Source organism: Oryza sativa, chromosome 8 (assembly GCF_034140825.1).
Source record: "Oryza sativa Japonica Group chromosome 8, ASM3414082v1".
In the NCBI taxonomy this organism is placed as follows: domain Eukaryota; kingdom Viridiplantae; phylum Streptophyta; class Magnoliopsida; order Poales; family Poaceae; genus Oryza; species Oryza sativa.
In genome coordinates, this window is record NC_089042.1 from 10,539,495 (window position 1) to 10,553,846 (window position 14,352).

At 47.7% G+C, this 14,352-nt stretch overlaps 1 protein-coding gene and 1 pseudogene across 1 annotated transcript; both read right to left on the reverse strand.

Moving 5' to 3' along the window:
- Positions 1–687: 687 nt before the first annotated feature.
- Positions 688–8,013, reverse strand: LOC136351631 (uncharacterized). Its single transcript, XM_066303845.1, has 5 exons — positions 7,491–8,013; positions 6,809–7,449; positions 3,104–3,668; positions 2,269–2,892; positions 688–1,828 (listed from the first exon to the last, which is right to left on the reverse strand). Exons 1-5 carry the CDS (start codon positions 8,011–8,013, stop codon positions 735–737), a joined length of 3,447 nt encoding a protein of 1,148 aa, XP_066159942.1. The 3' UTR covers positions 688–734.
- Positions 8,014–11,676: 3,663 nt separating this feature from the next.
- Positions 11,677–13,591, reverse strand: LOC136351531 (uncharacterized; annotated as a pseudogene).
- Positions 13,592–14,352: the final 761 nt, after the last annotated feature.

A 14,352-nucleotide genomic window follows, 5' to 3' on the forward strand; every position in this document is an offset into this window, starting at 1 on the left:
CTGTAGTAAATTAAGTCGATAAAACGTAATAAGCAAATATATGATTTAAAATTAATAAAAATTCTAATAATCATATATACTTAGCATATGAATGATATTAAATTGTTAAAAATTGTAATTAACATATGTATATACATACGACATGCATCATTTAAAATTAATAAAAATTCTAATAATCTTATATAATTAGCATATGAATGATATTAAATTAATTGTTAAAAACTCTAATTAACATATGTAAATACATACGACATGCATGATTTAAAATTAATAAAAATTTGAATAATCATATATAATTAGCATATGAATGATATTAAATTAATTGTTAAAAATTCTAATTAACATATGTAAATGCCACAAGCATGATTTAAAACTTTTAAAAATCCTAATTATCGCATATAACTAGCATATGCATGATTTAAAACTGTTAAAAACTCTAAGTAACATATGTAAATGCCACATGCATGACTTAAAACTTTTAAAAATTCTAATTATGGCACATAACTAGCATATACATGATTTAAAATTGTTAAAAACTCTAAGTATCATATGTAAATGCCACCTGCATGATTTAAGACTTTTAAAAATTCTAATTATCGCATATAACTAGCAATTACATGATTTAAAATTGTTAAAACCTCTAATAATCGTACGTAGTTAACATATGCCATACAAAAATTGATTTATATGGATAATCAATACATCCAAAATAGTTTACATCGTGTACACAATAATTACGGCAATACATCGGCGGTGACGGTTGACCGCACGTACTTTCTCCTCACTATTGTTTCCTCCTTGTGATCGCTACGTGAGTAAGGGGTGTCTTCATTTGATAGGAGGATGCTAGGGTCAATCGTCACCGTGAAAGGGGGTTGCCCATCAAACTGATCGTAATCCTCGTCAGTCTTGTCCTCAACTCCGACGATTTTTCTTTTGCCTGAGAGAACCACGTGACGCTTCGGCTCGTCAGGCCCTCTGCCCTTCTTTCCTTTGCTTGACATGTCCTTCACGTAAAAGACTTGCGTTACATCATTGGCAAGGACAAAAGGTTCGTCCGAGTATCCAACCTTGTTAAGGTCAACCGTTGTCATCCCACTGTCATCAATCATTACGCCTCCACCAGTCAACCTAACCCATTGGCACCGGAACAGAGGGACCTTGAGAGGACCATACTCAAGCTCCCATATGTCCTCAATGGCACCGTAATACATGCCAGTTGTTCCATCGTGTCCCATGGCATCGATACGAACAGCGCTGTTTTGGTTCGTGCTCTTCATGTCTTGGGCTCTCGTGTAGAATGTGTACCCATTGATCTCATATCCCTGGAATGTCGCGATCGACCCAGATGGTCCCCTTGCCAGGAAGACCAGTTGTTGGTTGATCGTCTCGTTACCCATGAGATGTTGTCGTAGCAACGCGGGGAAAGTATCAATGTGATGCCGTGTAATCCATGCATCGGACTGACCGATGTTTCTGGCCCGAACTAGAGCCAAGTGCTCCTCGATGTAAGGAGCTACCAATGAAGATTGTTGCAGAACTGTGAAATAGGCTTTACGGAATAAATTGTTGTCTACCGTCATTATTGCTTTCCTTCCGAGAGTTCCCTTTCCCCGTAGTCTCCCTTCATGGCGCGATTCAGGTACCCCAATTGGACGAAGGTCTTCAATAAATTCTACGCAAAATTCGATGACCTCCTCTGTTCCATACCCCTTAGCGAAGCTTGCCTCTGGACGAGCACGGCTACGAACATACTTCTTCAAAACACCCATGTACCTCTCGAAAGAAAACATGTTCTGTAGGTACATAGGCCCGAGAATACTGATCTCTTTGACAAGGTGACAAAGCAGATGCGTCATTATATTAAAAAATGAAGGTGGAATTGCACCACATCATTCTGAAGGGCTTCTAATATATCCGGATCGATGACCTTCTGCGAAATTGCATTCATGAATGCACATAGTTTTGTTATTGTTGCCCGGACATTGTCTAGAAGGATACCCCTTATTACAACTGGTAGCAGTTGTGTCATCAACACGTGACAGTCATGAGACTTTAGGTTTGTGAACTTCTTCTCCTTCGTGCTTATTATTCGCTTGATATTCGTGGAGTATCTAGACGATACCTTTATACTCTCTAAGCATTCAAACATACTTTCCTTCTATGCCTTGCTAAGAGTGTAGCTGGCTGGACTCAAGTAATGGCTTCCTTTCTCCTTTGGTTCCGGGTGAAGGTCGCCGCGTTGTTCCATATGCTTCAGAACATTACGTGCTTCCAGTGTATCTTTCGACTTTCCATATACACCTAGGAAGCCAAGAAGGTTTACGCAAAGGTTCTTAGTGAGATGCGTCACGTCAATTGCGTGGCGGACGTCCAAGAATTCCCAATAGGGAAACTCCCAAAATATAGAGTTCTTTTTCCACATCGCCGCGTGACCATCTTTGCTCTCTATAGGCTGGCTTCCAGGCCCCTTTCCAAACACTACTTTAAGATCTTTAACCATAGCAAACACTATTTTCCCGCTGCGATGTTTAGGCTTCGTACGATGGTCCGCCTTATGTTCAAAGTGCTTGCCTTTCTTCCGTACCGGGTGGTTTGCTGCAAGGAATCGACGATGACCCATGTACACAACCTTCCTATAGTGCTTAAGATACGTACTTTCTGTTTTATCCATACAGTGAGTGCAAGCCTTGTACCCCTTGCTGGACTGTCCGGATAGGTTGCTAAGTGCAGGCCAATCGTTGATGGTTACGAACAGCAACGCTCGTAGGTTAAACTCCTCATGTTTGTCCTTGTCCCAGACGGGGACTCCTTCCTTCTTCCACAACAGTTTAAGATCTTCGACCAGTGGTTTTAGGTACACATCGATGTCGTTACCAGGTTGCTTAGGGCCTTGAATAATAATCGGCATCATTATGTACTTCCTCTTCATGCATAGCCAGGGGGAAGGTTGTAGATACACATCGTAACGGACCAAGTGCTATGGCCGCTGCTCATATCTCCAAAAGGATATTCATGCCATCCGTACTCAAAGCAAACCGTATGTTTCGTGCGTCCTTTCCAAAGTCTTTAAATTTTCTGTCGATGTTTCGCCACTACAAACCATTGGCGGGGTGTCTCAGCATCCAGTCCTGTTGACGCTCTTCAGCGTGCCATCGCATCATTCTAGCATTCCCCTTGTTCCTGAACAAACGCCTTAGCCGTGGTATTATAAGGAAATACCACATCACCTTAGCAGGAATTCTCTTCTTTGTTAACTGCCCATCAACTTTTCCTGGATCGTCTCGTCTAATCTTGTATCGTAGTGCTTTGCAAATAGGGCATGCTTCTAAGTTCTCGTACTCCTCACCGCCATATAGGATACAATCATTCGGACATGTGTGAATCTTTTGAACTTCCAGTCCTAGAGGGCAGACTATCTTCTTAGCCTCGTAAGTTGTCTCGGGCAATTTGTTTCTCTCCGGAAGAATGTTCTTGACGAGTTTCAATAAATCGCCAAATGCCTTGTCACTAATACCATTTTTTGCCTTCCATTGTAAGAACTCCAGAGTGGTATCCAACTTTTTGTGCCCCTGCTCGCAACCTGGGTACAACGATGTTCTGTGGTCCTCTAACATCTTGTCTAATTTATGGGCCCCCTTTTCACTTTCGCAGTCCTCCTTGGCGTCCTACAATATTTGACCAAGATCATCCGCAACGTCGTTACCATCAGCATCCCTTTCCTCCTCGCCCGTTTGATTTCTTTCAAATCCAACGTAAGTCCGGAATATTGTCGTCTTCCACTTCATCTTCTTCCATTTCAACACCTCGCTCTCCGTGGGATGTCCAACAATTATAGCTTAGCAAGAACCCCGACTCAAACAAGTGGAAATGAATAGTCTTGGATGCAAAATACTCCTTCTGATTCTTGCACTTATTGCATGGACAACAAATAAAACCCTTATGCCTGTTAGTTTCGGCCACTCTCAAAAAATAATACACGCCGTCAATAAACTCTTTGGACCGCCGGTCAGTGTACATCCATTGCCGATTCATCTACATGACATGAAAAAAAATCATACACAAATAATTATTCTTACAATAATGACAATCATACAATAATTATAAAATAATTACAAACTCTTTCAACAGTCATACAATAATGACATATCATTATTTATACAAAAATTATAAAATATTACACCAAATAATTCTTATTTACTATCTCTAATGTTTTAAACTAATATTAATGTGTTTTACTTCTTTTAATTTTCATTTTAGTTTGTTTTCTATTATTTAAGATTAACTTTCACTATATTTTCCTTCTCAACTATTTTATAAAACCTTCTTTAGCAAATAAACTAAATTTCTATATATTCTTTCTTCCCCACACAAATTTTCTCTCTCATCAACTTACAACTAAATTTTGGAGACAAAAAAGTGTGCAAAACATAGCTCCAAATGTAATATGACAAAAAAAACATTGTAGGATGAAGTTGCTAACCTTTTAGGCACCTCCGATTTGTATATAATCACCAAAATAAATTCACTAGAAATTTTGGCATGACCTCCCCTCTTTTTTGAAGATGTTTTGAAGCTTGCTCGGGCAGCTAGAGGAGGAAGAAGACATATATAGGGGTGGGACTTTAGTCCCGGTTGGTGTTACTAACCGGGGCTAAAGATCCCCGGAATCTTTAGCCCCGGTTAGTAACACCAACCGGGACTAAAGTTACGATCTTTAGTCCCGGTTGGGCCCTGACAGCATTTGAACCGGGACTAAAGATCAAATATGCCCGTTACCCTTTTTAACCGGGACTAGAGATCATCTTTAGCCCCGATTTTTATTGCAACCCGGGACTATTGTGGAATTCGGCCGACCGACGAAAGATGGTTTCTCCACCAGTGAAACCTCCCACCGCGGTCCGCCACAACCGTCCACGTATTCCGCTGCCCTCACAGCCCGTGGGGGATAGCCTCACCGACAAGCTCTCCCCACCACCGCGGATCAAGTTGTGCCTATGGGTGGTTGGGGGTGTCACTACCACCTGTTCAGTAAGAGCTTTTTAGGATTGGAGAAATTTAACGGTGCTCGACACAATGCCTGACCGGGACATGGTCTCCTAAAACACCATGCTCACCGCTGCACTGCATACTCGTATCGAAATGGCTCTTTGGCGATCAGTCGTGCAACTCTGTAGCGCTTGATCAGATCTGCCCCACCATTATTGGCCCATGTGTTTTTGTCCACTTTTGGCGATGCGAGGTGCCTAAGTCATTTTTGTGGCGCGGTGGGCTCGGCCCATTTTCAATTAATTTTCGCTCGGTTCAGCCCATCATGGGCATTGGTTGTGGGAGGCGGAGCACCCCAAACTGTTAAAAAAAATGAGTCTGTTGCATTTTGAACATTTTCATTTTTCCTATTCCCATCCATCTCTCTATTTTTCCCACTTTTTTTCCTAGAGAGAGATTTGAAAAGAGGCGTAAGGCAGGGGTGTCGCCTGTTGGGTGAGAGCTTTTTTGGATTGCGGAAGTTTAACCATACATGGGAGAAGGAAGAAAGAGGTAGGAGGTTGGCGGCTAGAGGAAGAAGACGATGATGAGTAGTCCTCATGACATGTATGCAAAAAATGAAAAAAAAATTAAGAAGCAATCTCTCTCCAGTGACAAATTTGTATGAATAGATAAGGGGCATATAGAGAGTTGTCAAATCTAATAGTGACAAATAGTTAAATTACTTCCCAATAGTAAATACGCACATTTTTTTCCTTTAATAAGCATGATGCTTCCATTTTTGTTTACTTCTCATCTTGGAAACTCACGAGATATAATTATATCTCTCTTCTTCAGACGTCGGCGTCCACACAAACGTCCCACACAGTTACGATGAGTCCAGGTTGCCGTCCATCTACCAAGCACAGAGAAAGGAATTCGAGGTAGCAAATCTTCATATTCCTTTCCGCGTCTTAAGTTTCAAAAAAGCAAATCTTGTTAACAACTGGGGCACTTCTATGTAGCCATTCCATCAGCCTGGCTTCGCACTTTGTTCCTTGGAAGCCATTTATCCCAATTTCCACGAGATGTGGTAACGAGACGCTGAGGTAATCGGCTTGATTACCAGCAGGATCTGTTGGTTTCGTCTGCTCCTATACAATTAAAAGGAGAGAAAAAAAATCCGAGAGTTGTTAGCATATCAAAACTTGTAATGTTTAATTTTTTTTAATGAACTGACAAACTGTGCTAATTTCATAATGTTTGATTGTTGTAATGTTAAATTAGCACATTTGCAGTGTGCAGCAATGCAAATTAACCCTAACAAAAGTTTATCGAAATAGACGTCGAGATCAATTCAGTAAGAGGGGACTTACCACAAGATAAGCGTCGTTCATATCTTAGAGAGCTCCATCCTGGAAGGCGTGCATGCTAGCCACTTGATCTGTTGCATGTTTTAGAGAAGTTTGATGAGTTATATTTTAGTTATACTTCAGTTACATCCTAGTTACAATATAGTTACAATGTAACTACAATGTAACTGCATTGTAACTACATCGTAACTACTATGTAACTGAACTGTAACTACATTATCATCTCTATATAATTTAGATATAGTGTTACATATATTATTTTAATATTTATATACGAGTTACATTATACTTATATATAAAATTATATTGTAATTATAAACTGTCAACAGTTTATAATTGGCTCGTTAAAAAACTAGGAGGAAGAGCAAGTTTTCTCCTTAAAAAACTGTCAACAGTTCTCTAGGTAGTCCCTTTGTATGCTCGTCTACATCAGAAAAAGTCTCGTCCTCGGGAGAAAAAGGATTTACCGTCAAAGATGTGACAAGAGGCAAATGTGGTATGTCGTTCATCATCATCACGTCATCAATCACCCCTTCCTCTTCCTCCTCGCCTTCCTCATCGGCATGAGATACCTTACAAGCAAGGTGGACATCGAGGGATTCGACGGCGGGGCATCGCCGGAGAAGGCGTCCGGAGACATCACCGAAGCCGATGCGGAGCCCATCAGAGCTCAAGTACAGATTTTTGAGGCTCCGCACGCACGACATTATGTCGCCGACGTCGAGCCTCTCCAAAGTTTCCCAGTTGAAGGATGATTTCAGCTCCTCTAGCCCCGGCGCCGACATCGTCAGCGTGGTGTGGTGGATGAAGTAGCATTCAATGCCAAGAACACGAAGCTTTGGAGTGTTGAGCTCCACCAGGGTCAGGCCCACGCCGTCCCAGATCAGGGACAGCTCCAGGAGCTCGCCGGCGTCGAGCCGTAGCTCCTTCAACCCGACTATTTCCTCCAGGGCTAGCTTCTGGAGGCGCGGGCAGCACGCCGACGAGAGGAGGCGGCCGAGAAGGTGGACGTCGTCGAGCCGGATTTCGTTAAGTGAAAGATCCACCAGAGAATCGAACGCCACGGTGGCCGGGAGAGGAAGAGTTAGGTAGGTCAGTGGGCCATGGACTCCAGCATCGTCGAGCTAGGGAGCTCGTCCAGGACCAAACCGTCGGCGTCTTCGTCGAAGTCGTAGGACCGTCGCTGTTCAGGCAGTGGCAGCAGGTTGGGCTGGTCGAGTTTCAGGGCGAACGATCTCACCCCTTGCTGTTCCATGGCGTACCGAATCCACGCGTTGGCGTGTGCGCCGTGGACGGCCGGCACGGCCCGGGCGCAGCAGCCCTCGTGCAGCTCGATGGAGATCGTGAGCTGCTCAACGCCGGCGCGGCGCGTGGCGTGGACGCGGTTGACGAAGGCGACGAACCGTTCGACATCCTCCTGCCGCTTCACGTCGCCTGATGGGTTAATTAGATGAGATAGAGAGAAGCGCAGGCTGGGAACGCGCGCCCGGAGGCAACGCCACCGCCGCGACACGGCGCACGCGCGCGCCACGTCGGTGGCGTTGGGCAGGAGGCCGAGGACGTGCGCGAGGACGTCGTCGTTGAGCTCGCTGATCAGGTCGCCGCCGTGGCGGCGGCGGAGGTAGTACCGGTGATGCGTCGACGTTGTCTGTGGTCGTCTTCTCTTCCCCATGCCAAACAGAAGGCGAGATGTAGCTGCACGGGTATATACTTTTTTCTTTACGGATATATATAATTTTTTTATGGAAACTGATCGGATATATTACCTTTTTTTAATGGGAACTGATCGGATATATAACGTGATATTTCTATATACATCCCTCATGCGCGCGAATAGGTTTCCCTCGCGTGTGAAATCGAATCCCAGTATAGATGACTATAAGACCCGCCTGGCACGGCCCGGCCCAGACACGGCTAGGCACGGTCCACCAGCAATCGGGTCGTCACGGCCCGATCGGCACTTCGTGCTAGGCCGTGCCAGCTCATGGTCTGCACCTCCAGCCTAGGCACGACCCATCAGCTGTCAGGCCGTGCAGTGCCGGCCCGAAGGAACGTGTGGCCCATCGTGCCTTCTTAAAATAAACCTATTTTCCATCTCCTCTTTGGGCTGTGACATATATATAGCTAAAATAAGTCTATTTTCCCTCTCTTCTCTTTGGGCTGACACGTATATAGCTAAAATAAATCTATTTTTCATCTCATTCTTTGGACCGTGACATATAATATGTCTAATTTTACTCCCTATTGTTTATGTGTCGGGTCCGGCCTGCCGACCCATTGTGCCATGCTGGCCCAGTCATGCCGGACCGGCCCAACGTGCCGGTGGGGAGGCCCATGCATGGCCCGGCGGTCATGGGCCGGGCTAAAATATCGTGCCGTGGGCTGGGCCGTCGGACATCGGACATTATGGCCATCTATAAATCCAAGTATAGCACTTACAGCAACTCCAGTGTATGGACAAATCGATCCGTGAGACGGAAAAATCGTGTGTAATATGTATCTAGAGATGAAACACAACACAAACACAGCACATTAAAGGCCCAGGAAACGGTAAATTGATGTGGATTCGAATTTAAAAATAGAGTAAATTTCACAAAACTACACATTTTATGGTCCAAGTTGTAGAAAACCACACACACTTTAACACTATAAGTACATATATTTTATTAGTGTAGTTTTACAAAACCACACTATCAATGAATGGATTCACCCGTGAGATGACGTGTTTGTTTCACCAGGACGAGGATGTGGCATCATATTACTAGCCATCGCACGAAATTAATAGGATGGCACGTCCTCATCTTAGATGGAACAACCACGTCATCTCACGGGTGGATCCATTCATTGATAGTGTGGTTTTGTGAAACACTACCAAAATATATGTACTTAAGTGCCAAGTGTCAAAATATGTGTGGTTTTCTGCAACTTGGACCATAAAACGTGTAGTTTTGTGAAATTTACTCTTAAAAATATTGGGCTAATAGCTAAGCCCAATAATATGGGGTAAGGGATTTATTGGAGTTATTTACGGAAGAAACAACAATTCAAGATGTGCGATATTATGCGTATAATTAGGAGGATGCCACATGTTGGACATCTGATAATTTCACAAATATCGAATACTCAACACCACACAGCCGTGCGCCTGTAGAGCCTACAGGCATGCATACCCATGCAGGTGCATGTGCTGTTGTATTCCCCTATCTACCGAGTAGTGCATTGTTGCATTCCTTGCCGCTGCTTGAGCGAGGACTGAAAAGCCGTCTCGTAGATGTACTCTACCCATGGAAGCCAGCGTAGCCACTGGCAGGGACGATCTCTGGTGAGGCAGCGGAGATACATGGCGATGACCTTGTTCACGGCTTCGGTCTGTCCGTCGGAGTGGGGATGAAATGCCGACGTCATGTGGAGCTTGGCGCCGATGAGACGCATAAGCTCAATCCAGAATAGGGAGGTGAACACGGGGTCCCTATCCGAGACCATAGACTGCGGCACTCCGTGGAGGCGGACGATCTCGCCGAAGAATGCTTGGGCCACGGACTCCGCCGAATATGGGTGCGCCAAGGGTATGAAGTGGCAATACTTGCTGAAGCGGTCGACCACCGTGAGGATGACTGACTTGCCGCCCACGTGGGGTAGCGCCTCGATGAAGTCGAGCCTGATGTCTGCCCAAATGGACATCGGCACTAGGAGTGGAAAGAGTTTCCTAGCCGAGTGAAGATGTTCCGACTTGTAGCGCTGACAAGTGATGCATGCGCGGACATGGTCCTGGACCACCGTGCGCAGGTTGGGTGAGTGGAAGTCGCAGCGGAGTCAATGAAGAGTCCGCTGCACCCCCTCATGGCCGTCGCCGTGTACCGCGGCAAGGAGCTCTTGGAGAAGAGGTGAGGCCGGCGGGATGTAGAGGTGGCCGTCGTATGTCACCATGCCGTCGGTCAACGCCCATGGGGCGGCGTGCTGGTGCACCATGAACTCCTCCCTGAGTGCCAACAGCGTCGGATCGATGTCTTGGGCTTGGCACAGACGGTCGATGAAGTCGAACCGCGGCCCAGAGATGGCCAGCAGCATGGTCTCGTCGGTGTCGTGTCGTGACAGGGCGTCGGCCATTGTATTGTTGACACCGGCCTTGTACTCCACTGTGAAATCAAAGCCGAGAAGCTTGCCAACCCAATGATGCTGTTGGATGGTGGCCAAACGTTGATCGAGCAAAAACTTAAGACTGAAGTGGTCAGTTCTTACGAGGAACCGGTGACCCCATAGGTACGGTCTCCATTAGCGGATGACGAGGATGAGGCCGATCAATTCCTGTTCGTATGCCGCCAAGGATTGATGTCGCAGGGTGACGGTGTGGCTAAAGAATGCCGTGGGGTGGTGGTCCTGGAGGAGGACAGCACCGAAGCCATAGGTGGAAGCATCACACTCGACAACGAATGGCTTGGCGAAGTGGGGCATAACGAGCACCGGTGCGGTCGTGATGGCTGTCTTGAGGGTGGTGAAGGCTGCTCCTGTCTATCCGACTAGGAAAACCCTTCCTCGTGTAGCAGTGCGGTGAGTGGTGCTGTGGTCGTGCCGTAGTTCTGGACAAACTTGCGGTAGTAGCCCGCCAAGCCGAGGAATCCTCGTACCACACGCACCGATCGCGGCTGTGGCCAGTCGGAGATGGCTTGAACCTTGGGCGGGTCCATGGCGACGCCCTCGGAGGAGAAGATGTTCCCGAGATAGCTGATAGAGGAGACGCCGAAAGCACACTTGGACCACTTGACAAAGAGACGGTGCTGCTGTAGGACTTAGAGGACAGTGCGTACATGACGTAGGTGGGCTGCCCATGAGTCGCTCTATATGAGGATGTCGTCGAAGAAAATGAGGACGAAGAGACGTAGGAATGTCCGGAGGACGTCGTTCATGAGTGCTTGGAATGTGGTGGGGGTGTTGCAAAGCCCGAACGGCATGACCATGAACTCGTAGAGGCCGTCATGTGTGCGGAACGCGGTCTTGGTGACGTCGGCAGCATTCATCCTGACTTGGTGGTATCCGGAGCAGAGGTCGAGCTTCGTGAAGAAGCGGGCACCGTGTAACTCGTCGACCACTGGAATAGGGTATGCATTCTTGACCGTGATGGCGTTGAGGGCGCGGTAGTCGATGCAACATCGCCACGACCCGACATCTTTCTTGATGAGGAGAACCGGTGAGGAGAAAGCCAATGTGCTGCACCGAATCAATCCTTGTGTCAGCATAGCGGCACACTGCCGCTCCAACTCATCCTTGTGGGAAGCGGGGTAGCGGTAAGGGCGGACGGCCACTGGCGCCAAGCACGAACGAGGTTGATGTAGGGGTCCCGTGATCGAGGTGGAGGCATGCCCATTGGTTTGGCGAAGACGGTGGTGAATTCCTCGAGCAGGGCTCCCATGATGTCGTGGCCGGCAACGACTTGCAGCGATGGGGCCGTCGAGCCTGCAACACCCTGCCAACATACACGGTGGTCGTGCCGCCAAAAAGACATGGATCGTGAGTCGAAATCCCACAAGATCTACCCAAGGGACGCCAGCCACTGCGTGCCCAGGACGACATCGTAGCCCGCCAGCGGCAGCGCGAAGAAGTTGGCGTGGAAGGTTTCGGCGCCGATGGTGAAGGCCGTGTCGCGGTACAACCTCGGACATGGAACGCGTTCACCGTTGGCGACTGTGACCTGCATCTTGCCGCGAGGGAGGAGCGGAAGCTTGGTGCCGTTGGCAGCCAATGTGGAGATGAAGTTGTGGGTGGAACCCGAGTCGAGCAGCGCGAGGAGTGCGGCGCCGCCAAGGTCGATGCAGACTTGCATAGTGTCGCAGCAACGGACGCCCGCAATCGCGTGGAGCGACACCTGTGGCTCCGTCTCCCCGGTCCCCTCTTGGGCGCTGTCGTCGTCGTGGTCATCGTCAGGCACGGCCAAGTCAAGGAGGAAGAGGCGTTGGCAGACACGGTTGTGGCCACGCGAGAACCTGTCGTTGCAGTTGAAGCACAAGCCGAGGCCACGCCGTTCCTCCATCTCAGCCTGAGATAGGCGCTTGACCATTCGGCCCTCAACGGTCACCGTGGCAGGGTCTGACACTGGTGGTTGAGGAGGCGCCGGCAGGGCGAGTTGCTGGGGTGGCGCCGGCAGCAGGCCCCGCTAGTTTTGGCACTGGTTCGGAGGCCCTGGTACGGCAGCTGCGGCGCACTGGTCGCGCAGCTCGAGCTTGCGGGCGATGCTCATGGTGAAGGCGAGCGTCTGTGGATTATGGATCTCGACGTCGAGGCTGAGCGGTGGTTGAAGGCCGGCCATGAAGATTTGCATGCGTTGTTCCTCCGTGAGTGTGCCTGCGCGAGGCAAGAGAGACTCGAACTTGTCTTGGTACTCGATGACGGAGTTTGTGCGAGAGGATTGGAACATAGGGGAGGGCCAAAACGGAGGTGGAGCAGCTCGGTGAAGCGACACCATGGAGGAGTGCCTTCGTCTTGTTGGACTTGAATGTACCACATTTGCGTGCCATCTTCCAGGGTTTAGGAGGCCATCCAAACCTTCTCCTCATCCGCAATGCGCTGCTGATGAAAGTATGATTCACAACGATTGATGAAGGCGAGAGGATCGGACTTGCTATCGTATTTGGGAAAATCCATCTTCTGGAAGCGAGGAGGCCGATCGTTGTGGTGGTCGCCTGAGGACTTGGATCCGGAAGGTGCAGCCTGCTGGAGCGAGGTGACCTAAGTCTGGAGCTTGTCAACGGTGGCCGTGAGCACCTTGATGAGCGCGGCGAGCTCGGTGGTGGATGGTTTAGCCATGGTGGAAGTGATGGATGGAGTGGGTGACGATGGTGGATTGGAGTGGGAGGAGGAACGCCTGGAACCTGATACCAAGTTGTCAAGCGTGTCGGTGCCGAGGATAGCCGGGCCGCGGCTACGCAGTTTGTAGCTCGACTCGGTTGAGGTGTCAGGAACCTTCCCTGCACACCCAATGGTGGAAGAAGGGAGATTAGGAAAAGTTGATTGATATTGCTTGCCTTTAGCAAGGCTGGATACATAGTTTATATTGGCTCGTGGCCATCTTAATACAAGGAAATGTCATTATTCCTCCTAAATTAACTCTTTCCTTGTTTGATTCTTTCCAAAGGACTATTCCTTGATTGGTGTTGCTTGCTATGCATGCGGTTGAGCACCATCCAGCTTGCTTCAGCGCTGGTAGTAATGACTCCACATGACATACTTTTCCACGCCTCATCCCTGAACCTCTCCATCTCTACTCTCCTGTAACAGAATAGGAAAACCCAATCTGGCGATGGCTGTCTGCCGCCGGTGCCCGGCAGTGCTGTTCCTCCGTTCTTCCTTGCACACCGGTGGGTCAATTAACCTCAGTCGATTCTTCTTGCAGTTTATTTATTGCGCATTGAATCAATCTAGGTCAGTAGATCGCCTTCTCTCCTTAATTTTCAGTCAATCAACAAGTTAGGCAAACTCAAAATCCCCAATAGCTTCTCTGTAGTTTGGCCCCCTATTCCCCTCCATTTCCAGCAGTTTATCGCCGCCATAAGGGCTCGTTTAATCTGCAAGAGAAAGGGGGTTCAGAGAGGATTGAGAGGAAAAAATTCCACACCATAATAGGTGTAGAATAAATCCTTCCGAATCCTCTCGGTCCACTTGTGAGAGAGGGATTAAAAGAAGGTCTTGTTCGGTTTAGAGGGGATTGAAGAGGATTGGAGGGGATTGAGGGGGAATAATTCCACACCATAATAGGTATGGAATAAATTCCCTCCAATCCCTCCCTCATGGGGATTAACCCAACAAGGCCTAAAGGGGTAGGGTTCCACTACCTCCCATTTCCACTTTTCTGATTTCTTGGTTGAAACTCTCGATGGTCGCCGGCAAGTCCTCCTTGGGTCCTCGTCTTCGTGATCGCAGTTGTTGCTGCTTGTAGTGTGTCCGATCTGCGAGTATCCTGGTAGTGTGTAAACTTGATTTCATCAATGCACAGCTATTGTTATTCTGAAGATCCACCAAG

Excerpts from the sequence above, each read along its gene's own strand:
- LOC136351631 (XM_066303845.1), bottom strand. The coding sequence starts at position 8,013 with ATGGGGAAGAGAAGACGACCACAGACAACGTCGACGCATCACCGGTAC. Across the intron at positions 3,669-6,808 it reads CTCTTGTCACATCTTTGACG|GACGCCAAGGAGGACTGCGA; the intron begins GTAAATCCTTTT and ends CAAATATTGTAG. Across the intron at positions 1,829-2,268 it reads GAAAGATACACTGGAAGCAC|AGATCAGTATTCTCGGGCCT; the intron begins GTAATGTTCTGA and ends ACCTTGTCAAAG.